Source organism: Equus przewalskii, chromosome 17, assembly GCF_037783145.1.
Source record: "Equus przewalskii isolate Varuska chromosome 17, EquPr2, whole genome shotgun sequence".
In the NCBI taxonomy this organism is placed as follows: Eukaryota; Metazoa; Chordata; class Mammalia; order Perissodactyla; family Equidae; genus Equus; species Equus przewalskii.
The window spans coordinates 49,773,159-49,797,776 of NC_091847.1; the positions used below are offsets into that span (position 1 = coordinate 49,773,159).

The 24,618-nt window shown below is 40.3% G+C and overlaps 1 protein-coding gene across 2 annotated transcripts in view; it reads left to right on the forward strand.

The window, feature by feature from the left end:
- GAD1 (glutamate decarboxylase 1) overlaps window positions 1-14,562 on the forward strand; it is a 42,958-nt gene extending 28,396 nt beyond the window's left edge. For both annotated transcript variants that reach the window (XM_070581542.1, XM_070581541.1), the window contains exons 9-18: window positions 825-940; window positions 1,022-1,101; window positions 1,326-1,380; window positions 2,674-2,790; window positions 3,985-4,049; window positions 6,992-7,070; window positions 8,178-8,327; window positions 10,385-10,492; window positions 11,979-12,068; window positions 12,893-14,562. In XM_070581542.1, coding sequence (XP_070437643.1) covers window positions 825-940; window positions 1,022-1,101; window positions 1,326-1,380; window positions 2,674-2,790; window positions 3,985-4,049; window positions 6,992-7,070; window positions 8,178-8,327; window positions 10,385-10,492; window positions 11,979-12,068; window positions 12,893-13,066 — 1,034 coding nt within the window. In that variant the 3' untranslated portion in view covers window positions 13,067-14,562. The remainder of the gene's footprint in view (window positions 1-824; window positions 941-1,021; window positions 1,102-1,325; window positions 1,381-2,673; window positions 2,791-3,984; window positions 4,050-6,991; window positions 7,071-8,177; window positions 8,328-10,384; window positions 10,493-11,978; window positions 12,069-12,892) is intronic.
- Window positions 14,563-24,618: the final 10,056 nt, after the last annotated feature.

A 24,618-nucleotide genomic window follows, 5' to 3' on the forward strand; every position in this document is an offset into this window, starting at 1 on the left:
GCGATTTGATCAGAATAGTATATCTACTTTGAATCTCTAGTTCGATGTAGATACAATAAGAATCTTTAAAACAAAGACAGATATTCTTGGAAGTAGGAAGGAGTTTGGGATGGCATCAGAGACAGTGTGATCGTGTACAAGGGGAAGAGAAGAAATAAGAATTGCAATTGTCCAGGCAATACAAGCTAACCATGAATTTGCCTGTTTAATTGCCAAGTGATTGATGCAAAAGTGATTAGTTTGTATGGGCCAGAAATAACTAATTACCTCAGTTCTCCTTGCATCTTTATTTGAGTAAACATGAGTTTGGATTTATTTTAATAAACTTTGAGGTCTCTTAAATGAGTCAGCTCAGTTGGGCTGTTCTTTGAGGAGAGTATCCAGGCAATGTCACAGTTTCCTTCTGTAGGCTCCATTACTCTCTCTCTTTCTCTGTCTTTCTGACTCAGAGAACAGATTCATCTTTGTTCAGTAAATAGACTGAACAGAAAGTGGAAGCAGGAAGGTTGTAATTCACCCATCTCTTTGCAGCCACTGCTGCTGCCACCTCTTAGATTTCTGTGTAGGCTTCAGGTGGGATGGACGCTGGAGTAGGTGAATCAGCCAAATTGCCTAGATGGTTTTGGTAATGAGTATGATTATTTGTATTCCCAGGGCAAAGGGTCCAGAGGGAAGCCCTGGCAATAGGGAAGCCAGCAAACCCTTTCAGGATAGTGTCCTTCCCCTCTCTGACCTCCCTTGTTTCTTGAGACACCAGGTCATATTTTGTTAGAAACAATAATGAGGGAGCCTCAACACTTCCCAATGTGTCTGCTTGCTGATAGGGGGAGCTATATCCAACATGTACAGCATCATGGCTGCTCGATACAAGTACTTCCCGGAAGTTAAGACAAAGGGCATGGCGGCGGTGCCCAAACTGGTCCTCTTCACCTCAGAACATGTGAGTTGGGTGTTCCTGTTCATGGATTGTGTTTTCCAAGAGACCATCTAACTTCTAACCTCAAGCCTCTGTTTGTTGCAGAGTCACTATTCCATAAAGAAAGCTGGGGCTGCACTTGGCTTTGGAACCGACAATGTGATTTTGATAAAGTGCAATGAAAGGTAGGCAGGAGAGAGTGAATATTAGGTTCTTGATGTATTAAATGTGTTCATCTGTTAAATTTGTTTTATTGTGCTTAAGGACTGACTCAGTACAGTGTGCCAAGCTGCTAATGGTCTGTTGAGAATATCCTATTAAATTACTTTTTTGCTGCTGCTAAAGTTTTTTTCATGTGCAATTTCATTGGTTCTTCATTTTAATTTCTCTCCTTTTATAATAATTACAGGGGGAAAATAATTCCAGCTGATTTACAGGCAAAAATTCTTGAAGCCAAGCAAAAGGTATGTACTCTATGGTGCATCTAGACTCTAGTCAATACAAATTTTTAGAAATAACTTCTTTCTGCCCTAGACAATAAAAGTCTTTGATAATATAAGAGATAATTTTATTGTGTTTCTAAAATTCTATTCTCAGGTGTTTGCTTGCTTCCAACTTGTGAGATGGTTTGGCTTTAAAGCTGTATCTATACAATGTCAACTTTTTTTTTCAAAAATGGAAAATTCGGTTATTAAACCACTTGTCCTATCTTCATTGTGCCAAATGATTAGTTTGATGTACTTCAATAAATCCACTACCGAGCATCATGAAGATACAATCTAATTGTTTTCACTTGCTACTTGTTAGGTATGATCTTATTTTAACAAATATCATTTTAGCTTAGGATTCTGTTTAGCAAAGTGCTTCCATGCCCTGGCAGATGGCCCATGATGCTTGGTGAATCCAGCCCCAATAAATTCTATTAAAACAAAAAAATCTCATAGAACAGATTTATCCACAAGACACTGCCAGGTAGCTGTCAGGCCATTTACCAACTCATTGTTTTGGTTACATTCTTGTACCTCCTCCTCTGACTGTTGTTGTTTGCTGGGGTCTCAGTAGAGGAGATGGATGGAAATGTCACCAGGACTGAGCAAGGAGCGTAGGTGGAGCTGAGTATCAAAAAAACCCCTGGGACTCATAGATTTCCCCGAGCCTGTCTTAGCCCTGTTACTGCCCTTCCTCATTTACTTCTTGTTCACATCAAAATTTTACCACGTCCACTACTAGTGAATGTTTCAGCTTTCACAGTATATAGACATGTTTTAAATAACCAAACAATGCTTCAGTATAAATATTACATCAATACACTTAGAAAAACCCAGCTTCTCAAACGTACAATACCTAGATGACATTCAGAGCTACCTGCCCATCGCTCCAAACACTTCTTATTACTCTTTCCTGCTTTATTATTTGCCGTAGAACTTACCACTGTCAAACATACTGTATATTTGGCTTATTTAATTTTGTTTATTGTCTGTCACTCCCCACGAGAATGTAAATCTTCGCCAGTTCTGCTCACTGCTGTATTCCAGCATCTATAAGGCCTGGCACATAAACGTCACTCAAAACATAGTTGTTGAGTAAATGAATGAATGAGTGAATGAACCAACGAAGAATGTCCTCAGATAGAGTATCTGATGCCACACCAACTTAGCTGATGTCTGTTAGAAATAAATGCTACTACAATTCTTCTACTTCAAGTGGAAAGGAGGAAGGCTAATAAGGCTAATCAGCCTGTCTCTCTTCCCTTCTAGGGATACGTTCCTCTTTATGTCAATGCAACTGCTGGCACAACTGTTTATGGGGCTTTTGATCCGATACAGGAGATTGCAGATATATGCGAGAAATATAACCTCTGGCTGCACGTCGATGTAAGTGCTATAACTCACAGCGCGAACCAGTCCACTTGGCGGGGTGGAAGCAGCTCTGCTTTATGATTTGCCTCCAGCTTCTCCCAATGCCCCAACCGGCTCTCCCTCCACACCACATTAGTCCCACTCTTCTCTGGCCCCTAGCTGGCCATTCGTGACGGGGCCACACCTCGGGCCTGTACGTGCTCTGGGACTCATCCAATTTCTTACTGGCCAATTGCTGTCTACTGTGGTTCCTGCTAGAATATGGTCCCCATCACCTTTCCAGGAAACTTTTGTCTGGACAAATGGCTACAGAGTTAAATATAACTGATTTCAGAGGGGAAAAAAATATAAGATACAACGAACATAGAGAAAGTGGCCATGAATCTGAACACTCAGGTATCTGCCTTCAGTCCAGCCATCTGTGACACTTTTCTGGAGAAGAAAAAAAAAATGTATCCGGTGCATGTAGGAAAAATAAGGTGGTATGTGGAAGGTGTTATCAACTAAGATTTAGTGCCAAATTTTCCCAGGAACACAAAAGGTACATTTTCACATGTGTGGCTGGGTTTCACATATGTGGTGTGTTTTTCCTTTGTCTCTCTCCGTTCTCTTATGGATATAACTTCTCACAAGGGGAAAATGGGGTAACCTGCCCTGCTGTTGAACAAATGACTAACAAAGGCTGTTCTCGTGTCCCATGGCATCCCAAGCTATTCAGTTGACATGCATCAGGGTACCCAGAAAAATGTCATGCTGTTGCAGGAGCTGCTGTGGGACCTCCAAGCCCAGCTGCTGCTTTCTGAGTTTTTCAGGAGCCCTTAGAAATCTACCCTGGGGAGAGTCAGATGGCAGGCTCCGGTCCTTCATGTCACTTCCAGAGCCTCCTGGGGGAGCTCAGGGAGTGTGTCTGGCTTTCCAGAGTGCTTTGGGCCGTGGGTCTTAGCACCATAGGCTCAAACCTGATTTACCTGTATCACTCACACAGCTACTGTAACACTAACCTGGAGGAACATTTGAAGAGGAAATGACAAATGGCGACTATTTACAACTGCCACTGGTTGAACAATCAGTGTGGGTTCCTTTTGTCGGAGAGGCTTATGTTTTTCACTGTTTACGCTCTCTCTCATGTTTTACTAGAGGTGTGCAGTGACTGGTTTCGGATTCTTAAACGTCGTCGCTCCCCCTCTCTCTCCTTTCTCTGCCCCACAGGCTGCCTGGGGCGGTGGGCTACTCATGTCCAGGAAGCACCGCCATAAGCTCAGTGGCATAGAAAGGTAAGGGCTGAGCTCCTGGCCTCCTTCCATTCAGGCCATCAAACATGCTGCACTGCGGGGTCTGTGATGTCCCTGCCTGGATTCCACATATCTTATTTCAATCTGATTAAGCCCATTTTAGTTCAATAGGCATTTATTGAGCACTTATTGTATACTAGACACTGGGAAATCAAAACTGAATGGTTTCCCAGTCAAATGAGGCCTCACCTCAATGAGTTCACAATTTAGAAAGACAAATGAACAGTTGCACACAATGTGATGAGCGCGACAATAGGTGTTATCGCTAGGTGCCCAGGTGGGAGAGGAGAGAGACTAAGCAGTGCAGGGATCTGGAGGTAAAAGGAGGGTTTGCCAATGGTGTAGGAAGGGGCAGTGATTCATTTCACTCTGCTTTCTCATTCGGCTCACTGCTGGGAAAGGGGGCGGACCCTCAGCTCACCTAACTTACTTATTTTCTTATTCATCGTTCAAGTTCAGTGGGTGTTCTAAGCCAAATAGGATTTTGACCTGACTCCCAAATATTGGTCCAAAAGGAACTCACATTGATTTGTTTATTCACTCAGCAAATATTTACTGAGCACCTACCATGATCCAGGCAGGCATGGATGTGAGTACTCAGTTACCTGCCTTCAGTCCAGCCATCTAGGGCACTTTTCTAAAAAGTGTGTATCCAGTACATGAATCAACCAAGAGATTTACCCTCCTGAAGCTTACATGCCAGTGGGCTAGATGTCCATAAATAAAGAGATATTTAATCTGGTCACAGTAGAGAAAAATAAGACCGGGTTAGATAACAGTGAGTGACAAGGCATGCTATTTGAGACAGGGTGGTCAGAGGCTTTTCTGAGAAGGTGACATTTCAGCAGATACTGGAATAAAGGGAGACAGGAAGCAAGGATATAAGGAAGAGTATTCCAGGTGGTGGGAAGGGCAAGTGCAAAGGCCCTGAGGCAGGACTGTTCTTGACAAGTTAGAGGACCATCAAAGCGCCGGTGTGGCTGGAGCAAAGTGAGTGGTAAGAGCAGACTGAGGTTGGAGAGGTGGACGGGAAGCAGGCATCAGGGAAAGCACACCAGTGGCTTCTCACATCAAGGACTCTGGCTTGAGTTTTTGTTCCATCTGCTGTGCTTCTTCCGTTCAGGGTCAGTGTTGAAAGGCCAGTGTCAAAGTGAGTAGGACTGACTCTTTGAAGCAGTTATATGACTTTATAACTTGGAGGATAACATACTAAGTTTAGATGAGCCAGTGCAATTGCAAAGAAATTTCTCAGGCAATTTTCATTTTCCATCTTTAAGTCTAGGAAAATGTGAAACATTTTGCACTAGCCTTTTTCTTTTCTAACATATTAAAGTACATATGTCTTTTGAATGAAATTGAATCCATAGTATGTTTCATTATTTTCCATTTGTAGCAGCAAAGAAGCATTTACTTCAGACCTTTACGACGTTTAGAAAACCATTTTCTTTAAGATAGTTTATGATATCTAAATATAACTTTTTAAAGACCCAGTGATGAAAGCTATGAGAAAATTGGTTAAATCCACTACCTTTTAAATATGTCTTGACTCTGATGCTTTTTAATGGGATAAGCATTTGTTCGACTTTTCTTATAACTTTTCACAGGTCTCTTTCACAAAGCTTTTCTCTATTAGGCACTTAGGGGAAATGCACTTCAGGCCTTTCTCTCTTCTCGTTGAAACACAGAGCACACCCTATAGTCACTAAATTATTTTCCCTCTGTAGGACCTACGCAAGATGAAGAGGTTAAAAATTCACAGCAAGGATTTAGCTCCAGGGAGAGCAGAGGCAGCATAATTCTGAACCAATTGCTATGTCTGGGGAAAACATCCTTCATAGGTATTAAAGCGCAGAGTCCAGCTGTGGGCCAGGCCATTGGGAAGGAGTCTGTAAACTACTGAAGCAACTTACCCCAGTCTTAATCATCATATATTACACTTAGTTGTTTCCGTAACATCCTAGCTAGTATGCTCCTTAACCATTTAATTGTGTCTGACAGAGTGATGTGGTTGCTAGGAGACCATCTCGTTAAGCTATCATTGCAGCCTAAAAACTGGCAACATCATGTTCATTTAGCATGTAAACAATGCTGCTAAGTAGTCAAAGTCTAGAAGTGTCCAACTGATCCTTGCGTTTAGGTGTCACTCTTCACACTACCTCATAAGTAGGTAGGTCAGCATCACCAGCCCATTTTATACATAAGAACAGGAAGATAGAAAGAAGCCGAAGTCTGTTGCCTAGAGGGAGGCAGGCTGGTGGAGGGGTTCTGAGCACTGGCTTTGCAGTTAGTTCCCCTGGACTTGAATCTTGGCTCCAACACTTCCAGCTGTGTGACTTTGGGTGCTGTATTTAACTCTTTTGTGCCTCAGTTTCTCCATCTAAAATAGAGGTGATAATAGTCCCTACATCATACGGTTGTTGTGAGAATTAAGTAATCCAGGCAGAGTTATTAGCATTCTGTATTTATTAATTCCTTTTATCCTTTATTCAATTCTGTGAGTAGACATTATTCTCCCCATTTACAGATGGAAAACTGAGGCACAGGGGAGTTATGTAACTTGCCCAAGCTAGCAAATGTCAGAGCTAGGATTCAGACTTGGCCAGTCTGGCTTCAAAGCCTGAGTTCTTAACCATGACACCATTCTGACGTACTGCCTATAAATCTCTCAGAACAATAGGACACATAATAAGTTCTTCATAAATATTATCTATTATCAGTAGCAGTTAGTTCGAAGAGTCTGTCTGCAACTTAGTACCCTAAGACTGCCTGCAAAATATTTGTTTACTACTTAATTAGCCAATTTAGGGGACTAAGCATCAAAAATGTGTACTGACTTGAGTTGTGATGGCTGTTTTCCTCAAGAGGACAGTTGTCTCTTGCTGACTCGTGTACCTTCTCCTCAGACTATCACGTGCTTCTTTCAGGGCCGACTCAGTCACCTGGAACCCTCACAAGATGATGGGCGTGCTGTTGCAGTGCTCTGCCATCCTCGTCAAGGAAAAGGTCTGTACTCCCTCCAAAGATGAGCTGGCGGCCTGCACATCCTTTAGAAGGCATGAGGAGAGCAAAGCGTGGGGTCTTTTACAGTACTTGTGGACGAACTCACAAGATTGACAGCCCACTGAGCCTGCCACTGCTGTTCTTTCTTGGCCTTATCTGTTAGCCTTCAGCTAGCCCAGTGCCTCCTCTTGGCCTCTGATCTCTACTGCCCTTCCTCCTTGTTCAGTGCCCAGGCCCTCTCAGTGACAGAAATGATAAGGACACTACTTCATTTCCCATTCCTTCATGTTAGTACAAACAAAAGTGAGAGCCATTGGGTGAGCTACCAATTCTCACGTCAGTGAGGACACAAAGTGGTCACTGGAACATACTTCAAGTTCTTAGCATGATTTTTGGTCCCAAGAGCTGAAATAAACTAGGCGGAACATCAACTACAAATGTCAACTTAGGACAACGAGGAATGTTGACCAAAAAGCTTCTGTAAGTGAATTAGTGGTTTATCTCCTCCTTTAAGCGTCCAATAATAGGACCCTGCCCTCGAAAGCACTGTGCTCCAGTAAAAGTTTTGCACACTGAGGCATTCCCAAAAAGTCTGTCTCCAGCCTGTAGGAGACACTTCTTTACTCCTCTCCTTACTCCACTTCTAAGTAGAGTGACTGTTTATTTCATAGGAGACCCTGGAAAAGACTGGAAGGCTTTTTAGGGGGAGGTTTAGGTGAGGAAAATTCTTGACAGCATGAGACTGTCCCACCCACTGAAAAGTTTGTATCCACAACCCCTGCCCACTGGGGAAATGCCATAGCACTTCTCAGTCTTTGAAACAACCTGAGATACCCAAACACATTCCCAAATGTCCCGAGGGGGACAGTGGGGCCCTTGTTGTAGGCGTCTGAGACAAAAGATCGTTTTCTAATCAAGGTGACAGAGGGAAAGGGGCAAAGGTTTTTCCAGGGATGGTTTTAGAGAAGGACATCAGAGCAAGTGCAAGGCTTCCTAAAGACGTTAGAAGAAAGGTTGCACATGCCCCGAGTCCAGCCAGCCCTGTTTCAAAGCCATCCACATGTCCGACCTGTGGATACAGATGCACAATTGTCTTGATTTTCATGATAGGGTATACTCCAAGGATGCAACCAGATGTGTGCAGGATACCTCTTCCAGCCAGACAAGCAGTATGATGTCTCCTACGACACTGGGGACAAGGCAATTCAGTGTGGCCGCCATGTGGACATTTTCAAGTTCTGGCTGATGTGGAAAGCAAAGGTATGAAGGAGAGAATTCAGGAAATAGAGCAGAAATGTAATTTGCACAGGCTGCCTAGCAAAAGAGAGGCAAAGATATATCACAGACAATTCGCTATCTGTAATCAATATCTAGAGAATTGAGTTAACTGTATTTTCTTTGTTTGCAAATGAAATCACTTTGTTCCTTATATCAAGTTCTCCTTCCCTCCGTTCAATCTCTTCCATTTGAATTAGCATGAAATTTTTTTATAACTTTCTCTTATAAGAACTAAAAATTATGCCAAGATAAGGACTTCCACAGCAATCCTTAGGGATGCTGAAATTATTTAGTGCAGATGTAGAGAAAGAGATAAAGATAAAATTCTTGCATTATTCTGTGCAGAACCCTGAATTCCTTTATAAAGCCACGAATCATGGGATATACGTGAAAGTTTTAAGTTCTATTTAAAATAATGGCTTTGCCATTATTTGTACTTTATACACTATTCTGGAAAATGTATACTTTATTCTGAGAAATCCTGCTGCTCGACTGAAGCACGATGTGTCTGCATCCATCAGTCTTTCAGGTTGCATTTCTGTGTCTAGAAAAAAAGCAAACTATTGGAATTTCCCCAAAAATATGGGTGAGGAAGAGGATTACCATTTGCCTACTTGTTTCAAAAGTATTTTTATGCAATCAAGTAAAGGTGGTTTTGATTTCATAGCTTTATAATATCACTACTGTAAGTTAATTTTAATAATTTCCGTGTTTAAGATTGGGCCTACCTAATACCAAAATGACAAGGCTTTCCAGAGAAATATCTAGTCAAATATTTCTTCTGTAGGAAGAATTTGATGGATTATTAGGTTTTTTCTCATTAAATCATTTTATCTTAATATAGAAATAGTCTGAATTTGATCTCTACCCCAAAGTAATTGGACGTATTTTAAGCATATAAGTAGCTGTAATTGCAACAAGAGAATAAGCCCTATCATTTAGAAACATAAAAGCCACGTGGTCTGTCTCAGCAATTTGAGTCTTGGTTTTGCCTAACCATAACGTCTTGAACCATCTGCCAGAAGTTTGGCTCATAGTGAATTCGTTGCTGAGGTGGGATCCTGGTGCGAGCTTCATTCCCAAGCAGAAAGTGGACTGGCCAGGGTGTGTGCTTAGCAGTGCCTGCTGCTTTGCCAGTGTTGGACTTTGCCCAGGCCCATTCGCCATCCACAAGCCAGCCTTGTGCATCTGCTCTCCTTGTTAACACCGACCCACTCAACTACCCCCACGCTGCTGTTATTAATCAGCCATGCTGGCTTTTGAAACTCATGCTCAACCAGTTTGTCAATAGTTGGAGCTATTGCAATCTCAGGGCATGTACCGAGACCAGTGACTTCCCCATCTTCCTGCCTGCCTGTCACCAAAAAGGGATGATACACAGTTGTGTGGAAGATAGCCTGCCTGGGAGTGTGGGGGACATGTTTGGCCAGGACTCACCGCTGATGAAGGTGGGTTCTGAAGTAGTGTTTCTCAGACTACCTGTGGGGAAGAACCAGTCAGGGTTTTTTAACCTATTATACACCAAGACAATAAAGATGAATTGCTAAACAAATGAAATTAAAAACCATACAAAGTACAAACACCAATTTTTTAAATTAGATTCAGTAGACATAAAGTTACTCTGTCAGTTGATATAAACGTTTCTGATTGATTCCTCTCAATTTCTGTACTCATCCTGTCATGAGCTAGTTACAGTCTGTAGAGTAGCCTCGGTCCATAAATAATACTTTGAGTAGCACTGTCCTAAAGCAAACCAGAAATAGGCTTCAGGTCCAGGCCATGAATAACCAGCAGGAAGCTAAAAGTCCTATTGAGAATAACTGCCCAGAGACTAGAGTGCCTTCAAAAGAGAGTTGGCACACTTGCTTTTATTGCAGGTAGAAGAAGCTGTACACATTCAATTAGATGGTTCTTCCTAACCATCTCCAAGAATACCCATGTATATCTCCGATAGACAAGGACAGCATAGCCTTTTCAAATGCCCGTCTCAGGGAAATGCAACCTCTCACCAACAAACATGACTTCTTTTTTTAAAACAGGGGACAGTGGGATTTGAAAATCAGATCAACAAATGCTTGGAACTGGCTGAATACCTCTATGCTAAGATTAAAAACAGAGAAGAATTTGAGATGGTTTTTGATGGTGAGGTGAGTTGTCATCACAGACTATATGTACAGAATTTCTGGAAAATCTATTAAGGGAAGCTCTTGAAGCCAAATTTTCTCACGTTTGCCAGGAGCTGTTTCTGAGTTTTCATTCTTATGCTCTCTTCATTGAATTCCCTCTGGGTCCATGAACTTTTCTCCCCATAGCATGGGGATGACTTTTCCTCCTCTAAAATGGTGTAGCACATGGCCAGCATTTTGCAGACAAGAGGTCTTTCTTTGGCAGGTCGGAAGCCTTTATCATTCTTTATCATAAGAATGTGTCTCTTATTATTGTGTTGAACCTCCATGATAAAGAGTTTCTCAGTTCCAAGAAGCTTCTAGAATGAGTGCATCCTTGTGTCCCAAGACTGGCTCTAAAATGAAGTTCTATTTCACATAGATTCATTAGGAGGAGAGCAAGATAAAAATGTCTCTGCCCTTAGTTCATATCCACATTGCGCACAGTGAAGTACTTGTCATACCACTATTGACTGAATGTCTGCTGTGTGCCTTGCCCCATGCCAAGAGCTAGTTTATACAGTAATGACCCAAACAGATACTGTCTATGCCCTAATGGAGCTTGCCTTTGGATAAAGAAAGTTGAAATAGGAGCCAGTGTTGAATAAAAGAAAATCCACTCACAACCTCGTATAATATAACACCACCTACATTCAACTTAGTACATTTATCAGGCAACCTAAACTATTAAGAACACACTGGAGAGTTAGCAAATGAGCAAGAGCACTGAGCAGTTCAAATCAATCATACAGTATTCATGCATTTTACCCACAGGACCTCACTCTGATCATTTATACTATTTTAAACATCCTACTGGGAGATTAAAAACAAATGTGATATCTCAAGCCAGTTAGAGGCAGGCACAGTGATGGCAAACAGCGACTAGGAAGGAAGCTGAATAACTCCAGCAAGAATACAGAAGAACTCAGAATCATAGGAGTCTTTAGAGCAGGGCACTAACCAGTTCTGGGCATTTCAGTAAGCCCTGTCTTATGGTTTAGAACCAGTATTAATGTTCATTATGGTAATCCTGAGCCATCAAGAAAAGATTCAGCATCAATATAATAAACTCAATAAAATATTCGGTATCAATAAAATAAACTATGTTTCAAGCATGTTCTATTTATGAGGCACTGCAAAATGGCAAGATGGATAATACCCTTTTTTCTAAAACTACCCAAATAAAATTATTTTTTAACGTTTCAATATTTGAAGGTGGTAACTTTGGTCATCTAGAAAGTTGGTTATGGGAAACAGCTCTCTTGCCAGACATGATTGGATAAACTGGGCCTTGTTCTCGCTAGTATAGAAGTATCATTGCCTTCAAGATGGACGTGAAGCTTTGTGTGTGTGTGTGTCTGAGAGACTTCCACCAAGGGTGCATAGGGGTTTGGAAGAAGCTTTCTCTCAAGTTCTCATAATTTTCCATTTTGTTTGTATGTTTGCTTGTTTGTGAAAATCTCTGCAGCCTGAGCATACAAACGTCTGTTTCTGGTATATTCCACAAAGCCTCAGGGGCGTTCCGGATAGCCCTGAGCGACGGGAAAAACTCCACAGGGTATGGAATCTCTCCTTGTCTCGTCTAACCCTCTGCACTTTCTCTTGCTGGTCAGAATGTCCTCACTCCAATGTGTTTTTCTAACAGGGGAGAAATAAAAAATAAAGACTTGGGGTGGTAGGGAGCCATCTTGTTGTAGTCTTCTTGGGTCTGGATTGTCCCCCTTGCGGTAGTTCAGATACAATGGGAGCCTCTAAAAGATGTACCCCTGTCTTGGGTTTGTTTTCTTCATTAAAGCAGCTGTATGCAGGGCAACTGAGTAATATGCATGTTTCTAGGAACATTCCATATTAAACTGTGTTAAAATATCTTTTACTAAGTTCAGGTCTACTCTAATGCTGATTCATCCTAGTTGTTGATTTCTATATCTAGTTTACATATTATTTATAGTTGTTGGTATTATATTTAATTTATATAATATTTCATTCATCTAACCATTCAACAAAAATTTGTGGAGCACAGTCTATGTGCCAGGCAGTATCCTGGGCTCCACATTATACCGAAGCCCTCATTTGTGTTGTTGCCCATGAGAGTTTTTTGGTTTTGTTTTTTATTTTATTACCATTGTTCCATGACTGACTTTCAAAATTCAGTCGCACACTACTTTCTGAGGGAACATATGATTGAGTAGTCTTTAATAGTCGTTAGATATTAGTCACTGAAGAAACCTAGACATAAACTATTTCTTTGCGTTTGTGTCAGTGTAAATATAAATAGTAAAAAGCAAATTGCTCTTTTCTCCAACCAAGAAATGGCTTGCCTTGTTAAAAAGAGAGGGGTGTTAATATCAGTCTTCAGTCTTGTTTTGTGTTTCCTATCACAAGGTGGCTCCCAAAATTAAAGCCCTGATGATGGAGTCTGGCACGACCATGGTTGGCTACCAGCCTCAGGGGGACAAGGCCAACTTCTTCCGGATGGTCATCTCAAACCCAGCTGCTACCCAGTCTGATATCGACTTCCTCATTGAGGAGATAGAAAGACTGGGCCAGGATCTGTAATTGTCCTCTGTAGAACATGAGTTTATGCGAATTCCCTTTCCCCTCTGACACTCTAGAACAACCTCCGTAAGTTACTGAAACACACAGGCCATTTCATTGAGGGAAAATATAATATCTTGAAGAATACTGTTAAACCCTTACTTAAGCTTGTTATAGTTAGCAGGAAATAACGTTCTTTTTAAAAAGTTGCACATTAGGAACACAGTATATATGTACAGTTATATATACCTCTCTCTATATATACACATATGTACGTATAGTGAGTGTGGCTTAGTAATAGATCACAGCATGTCTCCTACTCCAAGAGAATTAACTTTAACACCTTCAGCAGTTACTGAGGGACCAAACATGCTGCAAACCAGCTTGCCCAACAACCCAGGAAAGATGTTTTTCAAAATATCAGGTTGTCGGGACCAAGGGAAATGCTGTTGGCAGGAGTTGACCTTGTCGTCAGTGTTTCTTCCACCTGAAGTGATGATGGATGAGAAAAAGCACCACTAGATGACAAGAGTCCTGCCCTCCCTATTTGTATCCTGTTAGGGGAAACTAGTAGCAGAGTCATTGTTACAGGTGTATTATTGCTGTATTTTTAGAGATTAATTTGTGTAGATTGTGTCCATTTCTGTTGTCTGACCTTGGGGGGGAGGGGAAGAACACATGTATGACTTCAATGACTGTTTAATTGTAGGTAAATGAAATATTTGCTTATTTATATTCAGAGATTTACCATGTTAAAGAGGCATCTTGTATTTTCTTCCCATTTGTAATGTATCTTATTTATATATTAATGCGGTAAGTTCTGAAAACTGTTTATGGTATTTTCGTGCATTTGTGAGCCAAAGAGAAAAGATTAAAATTAGTGAGACTTGTATTTATATTAGAGTGCCCTTAAAATAATGATTTAAGCATAAATTTACTGTCTGTAAGAGAATTCTGATACTGTACATAGAGTTGTATGTATGGAAATCCCATTACCTAAATAGCATCTGCTCTTCTATTACCCTCTCTGGCTGTATGTCTGATGTTCTCTTATGCTTTTCTAGTAACTGTTGGATAATAACTAGATTTCCTGTAATTTTGTAGTAGTTCATGACCAATCCCTGTGACTCGCTTAGCTCAAACCTAAGGCAACGTTTCCGAAGACCTTCCGAAGATCTCAGAAAAATTGACCAGGCTCACAACTGTTTTTTGAAGAAAGGAAATTCACACTGTGCATTTTAGAGTATGCAAGAAGAATATAAATAAATAAAAATATTCTCCATGGAGAATTCGAAGAAAATTTTCCTTGCAGTTTGTGTTTTATGCAGGAAGAGAGGGTTCTAATTTACAATGACTTGGATCACCCATTCAGTTTCTACTAGCCAACTTTAAATGATGCTCAGTATCCTTATTAAGCTGGGACTCAGCCCACTGTCATAGGTTCCCGAACCCCTTATCTATAAAATCATTTAATTGCAATTAAATAAAATTTGCAGTTCAAACCTGGAGAAAGAAAAGCCATCACTGTTTCTCATTTTCCTATTTGCATCATGGTGTTCCATTCATTCAGTCATTCAACAAATGTTTCCTTCCTCTGCAGCAAGCACTGTTCTAGGTACCAGGGTTACAGTGGTGTGAGTGGCAGACAAATTTTGCTTCGAGGAGAGATCTTACATCATTTGGTGTCTGTGGGATCTGAATACCTTAAGATCACAGAATCGCGCCTTTCTGCTGCTTGTGCTTGTACAGTGAACCCAATTCACTTTCTCAGGAAATATGTTTTGGTGCTGGATCATCAGGAAATAGGTCCCATTTTCTACGATATTCTATTAAACTGTAGCAATGCTATCTCGTTTAGCAAAAAGGAGTTCCCTATTTAGCCCATGTAGAGATTAGGTAAGAGTTGTAATTAGCATACTGATTGCATGTGTAACTACTGTATTAAACAAACTGGACTCCATAAGGAGATGATCATAAAGTCGCTTTATTCTTTCTCCCACTGTTCCTTCCAATCCTCTCTGTGAGCTGACTGTTTCCATGCCCCTATTTGAATTTAGGCCAATCCCATAGCTTTTCTGGCCTCTCAGTCACACGAACAGTCTTATTTTAGCAACTGAATGTCTAGCTCAATGTAATAAGCAAGACCTCAAATTGTTAAACAATTTAGAGTTGCTCCCCTCCCTCCATCTGATACCGTTTCAGGCGATAATCCTATGGTGGCAGGGGGAGCAAGGCTGGTGGTGAGGCAAAATCCGTTTCTTTTTTCACTCTTTCAACTCATTTGTACTCCTCAGCTGCGGTATTTCCTCATCCAGGGTCAGGCCTAAAGGGAGAAGGGGTTAAAGTAACAAACACACAATTTTAGTTAGCTGTTAAATTGCCATCTGGCGTCGGGGCCCCATGACCCATGAGATGTTTTTTTCATGGGACAACTGTTTGGGGGAAATGGGGATTTTTTTTTATTAAGGTAAAATTAAGATACAGTAAAATTCACTCTTTATAGTGTGCTGTGTACAGTGTTTTGTGAGTTTTGACAAACCCGTTCGGTCATGCAGCCACCACCACAATCAAGATCTAGAACAGGTCCATCGCCCCGATAAATTCCCACATATCCCTTTGTACGCAACACCTCCCCCAATGCCTGGAAACTTCTGATGTGTTTTCTGTCCCTGAAGTTTTGCCTTTCTCATCATGTAAACAGAATCATATAATATGTAACCTTTTGAGTCTGGCGTCTTTCACCTAACACAGTGCATTTGAAATTCATCTGTGATGATGTCTGTATCACTTGCTCCTTCCGTTTATTACTACATAGCATTCCATTTGTATGGACATACAAGTTTGTTTATCCATTCCGTCCTAGAGGGAAATCTGTGTTGTTTGCAGATGGGAGCAATTAATATAAAACCACTATAAACATTTGTGTGCACACTTGTGTGTGAACGTAGGTTTTCATTTAACTTAGGTAAATAGCTAGGTATAGGATTGCTAGATCATATAGTAGGAGTATGTTTAAGAAATTTCTCAACTGTTTTCGAAAGTGGCTGTGTGCCATTTTGCATTCTCACTAGCAATGTACAAATTTTCCAGTTGCTCTGTATTCTTGCTGACACTTGGTATAGTCATTTTTTAAAAATATAAGCCATTCTTTTTGTTGTCGTGGTTACAGTTTTATTCAGATATAATTCACATACCATAAAATTCACCCATTTAAAGTGTACAATTCCCCATCCTGTAGTATGTTCACACAGCTTTATATTCATCACCACAGTCAATTTTACAACATTTTCATTGCCCCAAAAAGAAACCTCGTACCCATTAGCAGTCATTCCTCATTCCCACACACATATCCACTCCAGCCCCTGAAAAAGACTAACCTACTTCCTGTCTGTAGATTTGCCTATTTTACACATTTCATATAAATGGAATCACACCATATGTGGTCTTTTGTGACCACAAGTGACTTAGCATGTTTTCAAGGTTCATTCATGCTATAGCATTTATCAGTATTTCATTCCCTTTATTGCTGAATAATATTCCATTGTATGGATATACCACATTTTATTACCCATTCATCAGTTAATGGACATTGGAGTTGTTTCACTTTTTGGCTATTGTAAATACTAGTACAATGAACGTTTGTGTACAAATTTTTGTACAGACATATGTTTTTATTCTAATAGTGGTATCTTGCTGTGGTTTTAATTTGCTCTTTCATGAAGCACTTTTGAAGGATTCCATTGGAGTCCTCCCATCTCATCGCACATGAGGCAGTCAAGGACTCTCCTCCTGTGACCACTTAGGACTCAGACCGTCACCCCTGGGCCCCTGGCAATCTACCCTGCCCAGACCTTACACTGGGGTCCCCTCTCCTCCAGGCAGTACTCCTGGGTGTAATCTCTTTTATTTAAAATCAATTATGTAGATTATATAAGGAGGGCTTTTTAAACATACATGTATAGGATAAAGAATGACGAACATAGTACTTGAGTACCCACTACTCAACCAAAGAAATAGAACATTATCAATACCTTAGACCTCTCAAACCTCATTACCGAACTCTTTCTTAATTAGATGCTCCCCCTTCCCCAAGAAATGACCAGTGTTTTGAATTTTGTGTTAATCACTCTCTTGCTTTTCTATATAGTTCTACCACATACATATGAATCATCATTGTTTAGTTTTACCTGGTTTTGCACTTTACATAAATGGAATAATACAGAATATATATACTTCCATGACTTGTCTTTCTATTCAACATTATGATTTTGTAGGGCCAGAGCTAACCCACAGGAAACCTGTGTGCAGTTAAAAAAATTAAGAGGGCACCCTTTCCTTCAGGGAAGTCATGCCTGTGCCAGTGTGTACAGCTTGGCACGTGGAGCGTGTAATAGATTCTATTGCTTACTGAACCCACTCGCACAGCCTGCAAGCTCAGCCTTATGCGGCAGCCTGTGTCTTTGAGATTCACCTGTGATGATGCTTCTAGCTGTAATTCATTCATTTTTATGGCTGTAATGCAGTTTCATTGTTTGAATATACTTCGATTCATTTATCCATTCTATCGGGAGTAGATATAAGAATTTTTTTTCCCAGTTTTTTGCCTTTAGGGACAATGTTGCTATGAGCATTCTTGCACTTGTTTCCTGGTGCACGTATGCAAAAACTTTTCTAAGGTTTATGCTTAGAAGTGAAATTGCTGGGTCACAGAGTACTTGTTGAGCTTTATTAAGTAAACCAAAGTGGTCAAACCAAGTTGCACATTTTCCATAACCTCACCATCACTTGCCCTAAAATTTTTCCCAGTCTGGTGGATGTGAAATAGTATCTCATTGTGGTTTTAATTTGTCTGTCCCTGACTCAAATGAGGTTGAGCATCTTTTCACATTTTTATGAACCATTTGTGTTCTCTTTATGAAATGCCTAAATCATGCCCATTGTCTGATTTTTAATTTAGTTGTTTGTCTTTTTCTCATGATTTTCAGGAGTTCTTTATATATTCCAAGTGCTAATTCTTTTTGATTATGTGTTCAGCAAATATCTTCTCTTAATTTGGGCCTTGCCTTTTCATTCAACTAATGGTTTTTTTGAAAAACATAAGTTCTTAAATTTAATGTAGTAGAATTTATCCATATTTTTCTTTATAGTTTCTGATTTTTTTGTGTATGTTCTTTAAGAAATTCTTCCCTATCCCAAAGTCATAAAGATATTCTCATATATATATTGGCTTCTAAGTTTTATGGTTTTATGCCTTTCATATTTAAGTCTTTAATCCACCTTGAATTGATTTTTGCATTTGGTTCTTCTTCAAGAGTGAAAGGGCTATAATTAGCCCTTTACTCTTCCATATAAATTTTAGAATCAATTCATCAAGTTCCACAAAAAAATCCTGTTGGAATTTTTATTGGAATTTCATTGAGTCTGTAGATCAGTTTGAAGAACACTAACATATTTTCAATAGTGAATATAATAACCATAAGCATAGTATATATCCCCATTTAACTAGTCATCTTTAATATCTTTCAATCAAGTTCTGTAACGGACATGCACAGCTTTTGATAGATTTATTCCTAGGTGCTTTATATTGTTGTTATTTTAAATGGCATCATTTTAAAGTTGTGTTTTCTAACTCGTTGCTGATGTATAGAAATGTAATTGCCTTTTGGGTAATGATTTTGTATCCAGAAAACTTGCTAAAACTCAAATAATGTTGGTTCTTTAGTGATTTCCAAATATAGAAATACACCATTTGTGAATATTGACAGTTGATTTACTCCTTTCTGATCCTGATACATTTTTCCCCCTTTTCCTTGCTATAGTGCACTGACCAGGACAGCCAGTACCATGCAGAAACGAAGCGTTTGGAGCAGGCACCCTTGCCTTATTCCCGGCATTCGAGTGGGGGCTTTCACCAGTCACCGTTTAGTTTTATGTTTCCTTTAGGCTTTTCTTTAGATGCCTTCTATTGGGTTAAAGAAATTTCTTTTTATTCCTAGTTTGCTAAGAGTTTCTATAATAAATAAGTGGTTCATTAATGTGTACTACTCATGAACTGTTTAAGTTTCCATGTCTTCTTGAGTCAGTTTTTGCAAATTGTATTTTTCCAGGAATTTATACATATTTTAAAGTTTTCAGATTTATTGGCATCAGGTTGTCCATAATATCCCCTTAATTTTTTAAATCTGTTGCATCTATAGCTATATTCTTTATTTTTCTCTATTAGTAATAATTTGCATCTTCTTTCTTTTTTTATTGATTAATCTTAGCAGTTTGTCAGTTTCATTAAGCTTTTCAGAAAATGTTTGTCTTGGCCAATATTCTCAACTGTATGTTTGTTTTTTGCCTCGTTAATTTCTGCTTCTATATTTATTTTTTTCTACTTTTGTTTTTTTAGTTTTATCTGATGTTCCTTTTTCTAACTTCTCAAGTTCTATGCTTAGATCATTAATCTTGAGCTTTTCTTTTTTTCTAATTGTCATATTTTTCTGGAGATTTAAAACTTCTATCATGATGCAGTGACCCCTTTTTTTTGCCTTCTTGTCTATTTTGTTTGATATTAATATAGCTACACCACATTTCATTAGTCTCTGCCCAATGTATATTTTCTCCTCTTTGAATTATATTTCTGTATCTTTATGTTTTAAGTGTGTCTTATATAAATAGCTGTATTTTGTCATCTTTCATCTGACCATCTTTGTCTTTTAACTGAAGGATTTCATTTATTGTGATTACTGATATATTTGGATTTAATTCTACCATCTTATTTTGTGCTATTTGATCCACCTTTTCTGTTCTTTTTTTCTCCTTTCTTGTAAAAGGTTTGGATTAATTGAGGTTTGTTTTTGTTTCTGTTGTTCTTCAGTGTTAACTTATAGGAATATAACTGCTCATAAGTTATACTCCCTATGTCTGTTTTTCATTGCTTACCCTAGATATATTAGCATAAATACTTTGCCATTTCAAAAGTTAATCATTTTACTCTCCTCATGAATCGTATAAGAACCTTAGAATACTTTTACTCTGATTGTCCTTCTCTCAATATATATGCCAGTGTTACCCAGTATTTTAGGTCTCTCATTTTTAACCCTACAATTTGTACATTATTAATAGTTTTCTTCAATTGACTTTTGCTTAGATGTACCCATGTATTTACCATTCCATTTGTGCATGATTCCTTCTTACATCTTAGACCTTCCATTTGGGTCATTTTCTTTTTCCTTGATCTACATGCGTTTGAACTTTTCTTTAGCGAAACCTATTAACAGTCCCTTTCTGAGGATGGGTTCTCTAACTTTGTCTGCTTTCTGAGCCTCATTTGTGAGGCTGCTTTGAAAGCACAGTGATCCAGGTGACTTGCTGCCTTGAAGCTGGAAATGGTAACTATTAGATAAGGCAGATTGTTAACAGGAAATGTTCCAGTCACATCAAGGGCCCTGCACCCAGACATTATGGGGATTCTGTTATCTCTTACAGATAAAAGAAACCAGATACATGCATCAAATTTACCTGAAAGAATGTTAAAATTCTTTAATCTGACCCAATGATGTAAAATAATTTAAAAAGGGGGATCTCGCTATATTTGGGGCTGAAGAATGGATTATTTATAATACCAAGTTGCTTTAATATTCCAATAAAACCACTTCAAAACTCCTCCTCCTCATTCCCTCCATCTCCATAATGGACATCAGTGTTTTATGCCTGTCCAGCATCAATTCTCTCTCTTTCCAATCATATCATTCTAATTTTCCTTTGAGAGAATATGCTAGGGACCAAGCTACCTCCTGACAGAAACATCATCTGAGAAAAACAGACAGTTGATGGTTTAAGGACAATGAGTTGGTGTGAACAGGAATCTGTTAAGTTCAGCAAGGAATGTCTTATTGAGATTAGTTTTTCGAGAGGGAGACCTTGGGTTATTCTTAAGAACTGTGTCGGGGAAGTGGGAGAATTCCTCCCAACGCTTTTCCTTAAGGTTCTTATGGCTGGTCAAGTAATCAAAGAGGCGGATTAGCAAGAGAAAATCAAACAAAATTTAATAGCATGTATACATGGGAGAAACCTAGGGTAAACTGAGTAACTTGGCCATCTGGCTGAGTCCACCTGTTTAAGTACCCTCAGCTACAGACAAGGAGGACATAATGATCTGGGACTTCAAAGGGGAGAAAGACAATCTTCATAGAGATGGAATGCAAAAGTTTGATAAGCAGGACTTTGATAAGAGTGGACTTAGCAAGGATCCCCCCAAGTGTACTGGATAGTTATCTATGGTGATGGCCTGTCCTGGAGACAACCTTTATTTTAAATTTCTTTAGGCAGTTTGGGGGAAGGTCAGATGCTCTTTCTGAGTCTTTTGAGGCTTCATTGTCTTCAGCTCGAAATAGTCTGCATACCAGAGTGGCACACCTTGGAACGGCCTGCCCTCAGCCCCATCAACTCGTACCAGAAATCTGTGAAGAGGAGGTGGTAAGAAGAAAAATCATTTCACTACAAACTGTGAGAAATTTAGAGCACATGCTAGTACGGCTTTGTAGCCACATAACAGAGTGGAATCCACATGGGAGTGTTTGGGAGTGGAGTCCAATGGTTCTCTGGCAAGGTGGACCTCAAGTTATGGATTAAGTTTGGCTAGAACAGGGACTCCAAAAGTGATGGCTTCAAAGTGGTTAACTGTTGAAAGTATTTTTCACCACCCATAAGTACATTTCAAGGCCTCAAGGGAAGGGAAAGGGTGAAAAGGACAAAGCTATCCTGCTGCCAGGGCTGCAGATGCTTCTGCTCCAGTGCCAGGACAACTTGCCATCATGCCATTACCCGGGTCACTCCAGCAGGCATGAATAGAGGAACAACAGGCAGACCAAATGGCAGGAGGATGTGGCTTAGTGAGCTGTTTCAGGGTCTGCCTGTGCTCCTGGTCCTCAAAGCAAATGTGTGTGGGGGGGAAATGGAAGAGGGTATGAGGGATGGTTTTGTACCCTGTAACAGGTTACTGAATGGGGTTTTCTCTTTGCCCCAAAATTGGTAATGATAAATAAATGGCAAGCAATAGGATATATTGGAGTATATGAGGAAGCCATTTGGTATAAACCTAATTCAACCTGACCTTGTTTTTCCAAAAAGTCCTTACATGGCCACTGAGCATGCATTGTATATCTGCTTTAAGCATCTGCTGTGTCCCAAAGGCAAGAACAAATGCTCTTAAAATAAAGATGCAACTTCCCCCACATTGGCATTTCCTTAAGGATAGGCATCTCTTCCTAGGCTAGGAATTGATTGCTGCACCTACCCTGTGACCACCCAGCTTGAGGCAACAGACCAGCTACCTGCTGTGTGAATCACTGAGCCCACTAGGCAATCTCATGACTGTTGTAAAATGGGCCTTCCGATCATATGTAACACATGCTTTTTGATGGTGTATAACCACTCTGTACACTTCACTGCTTTGGTGCCCTTCCTTCCTGGGGGAAGGGAGGCCCCAGGCTAGTCTTCAGATCTGGCTCAGAATAAACTCACCCCAATTTTGATTTATAGATCAGTTATGGATTATTTGTGTCAACAGTACTTAGGATCCAATTATGGAGACAAAAATGCAGTAAGTACCTCACATGTTAAAGAGAACTGACAACCAGTGGGTTGCTCACCTTGCTCGCAGGTTACTGGAAGGTGGTAGAACTGGCCCTTCTAAAACCACCCGTAGCCTCAGACCAGGCCTCCAACCCCACCACCTTCCCAGAGAGGACAGAAGGGATTTGTGAGGGTTGTGAGCTGGGGCCCAACACTCTGGAGCAGCTGGAGCCTGGAGGCTGAAGGGGAGGAGGCATTCCAGAGGAGACACAAGACCCTCCACTCTGAGGTGAGGACAGAAGGAAGAGGAACAAGCAGTTCATGGCCCTGCCCCTCCCACTCCAGTCCCTTAAGTCACAAGCCTGGCAAGATGGGGAAGTGGGGTTTTGGACAGCTGATTTTGAATAAACACCTGATCAAAGAGATGGTGAGGAAAAAAAAAGAAAGGTGGTGTCGATGAAAATAATCCATAATCAATCTATAAATGAAAATTTGGGTGAGTTTATTCTGAGCTTAAATCTGAGGATCATAACCCAGGGCCTTTCTTCCCAAAGGAAGAAAGGGCACCAAAGAAGTGGGGTGCACAGAGTGGTTATATACCCCCAAACAGGCTGTTTCACATAGGATTGAAATGTCCCTTTTACAATAGTTGCGAGACTGCTCTGTCGGCACAGCGATTGATAGAAACAGCAGGTAGGTCTTCTGTCTCAGTGAACACAGCAGGGTGGCAGTCTGTCGTCTCCAGCTGAGTCGTCACAGGTGAGCTGGGTGGTCAAAGGTGAGTGCAGCAATCAGTTCCTAGCCTAAGGAAAGATGCTTATCCCTAAGGAAATGCCAATGTGGGGGGAAGTTGCACCTTTATCTCAAGGGCCTTTGTTCTGGCCATAGGAAATGTCTAAGCAGATATACAATGCATGCTCAACAGCCACAGTCAGGCCCTTTTGGAAAAAACAAAGTCAGGCCGAATTAGGTTTATACCAAATGGCTTCCTCATATACTCCAAGATATTCTATTGCTTGCCATTTTTATTTGTCAATGGGGAAGTGGACAGCTTTGAAAAGCTTGACCATTGTGGGAGATCAGAATTGGCCACCCCAAAATGTGTCTCTTTGGCATGAGGATTATTTTGGGCTGGTCACTTTTAAAAACTGCAGACATGGGAGAAGCTCTGAAAAGTAGAAGTTACCTTTTATAAAAGACATTTACATTTGTAAGGGAAATCTCCATCTGTAAAAGTACCTCCCTCTCTGTACCAGGAAGAAGGGGGATGTCCTTATCTCTAGAAACTCTTATCAATGCACAAGGCAAGGACTTAAATCTACATAATAACCTTACTCTTGTTTACTGTGCTTTTCTGGTAATCTCCCATAACCAACTCTCCCCACCCCCAACATCCTCCTTTGCCTTTAGCTGAAGATGGTATTTAAGATGAGAGCCTCCGCCATTTTGGTGAGCTGCTCAGTTTTCCTGAGTCTCTCCCATGTATACATGTTGTAAAGCTCTGTTTGACTTTCTTCTGTTATTTTGTCTCATGTGAATTTAATTCATAGCCCAGCCAGAAGGACCCAGAGGGTAGATTTGTCTTCCTCCCCTACACCATCTTTTAGTAATCAAAAGTGAAAGGAAGTTATGGAAGCTAAGCTGTTGCTAAGGGGTGCCCCACATGGTGAGAAAGAGTGGTTCAACAATTGGGACCAGAGACTGGAAGACAGATAAAATAGGTTCATGTTTTACCCCACTGAGTTAGGATTGTTCAAAAATGTTTACAATGAATTTACAGTAATGACAGAATAAGCACCAAGGATCTTATTTTCTCTTGATCATAGGCAAGTTGTCCTACCCTTTCCTAGAAGGGAAAAATCACCTGGAGAGAAGAGAAGAGGAGGGGGGTGGGGAGGGGAAGGAAGAAAATGACACCTGTGGCTTACAGTTGTGGGACTTGGAGACGATCAGCTGAAAGGAAGGAAAGGAATGAGGTGAGGGTTACTGCTGCTTAGTGGCTCCAATTACAA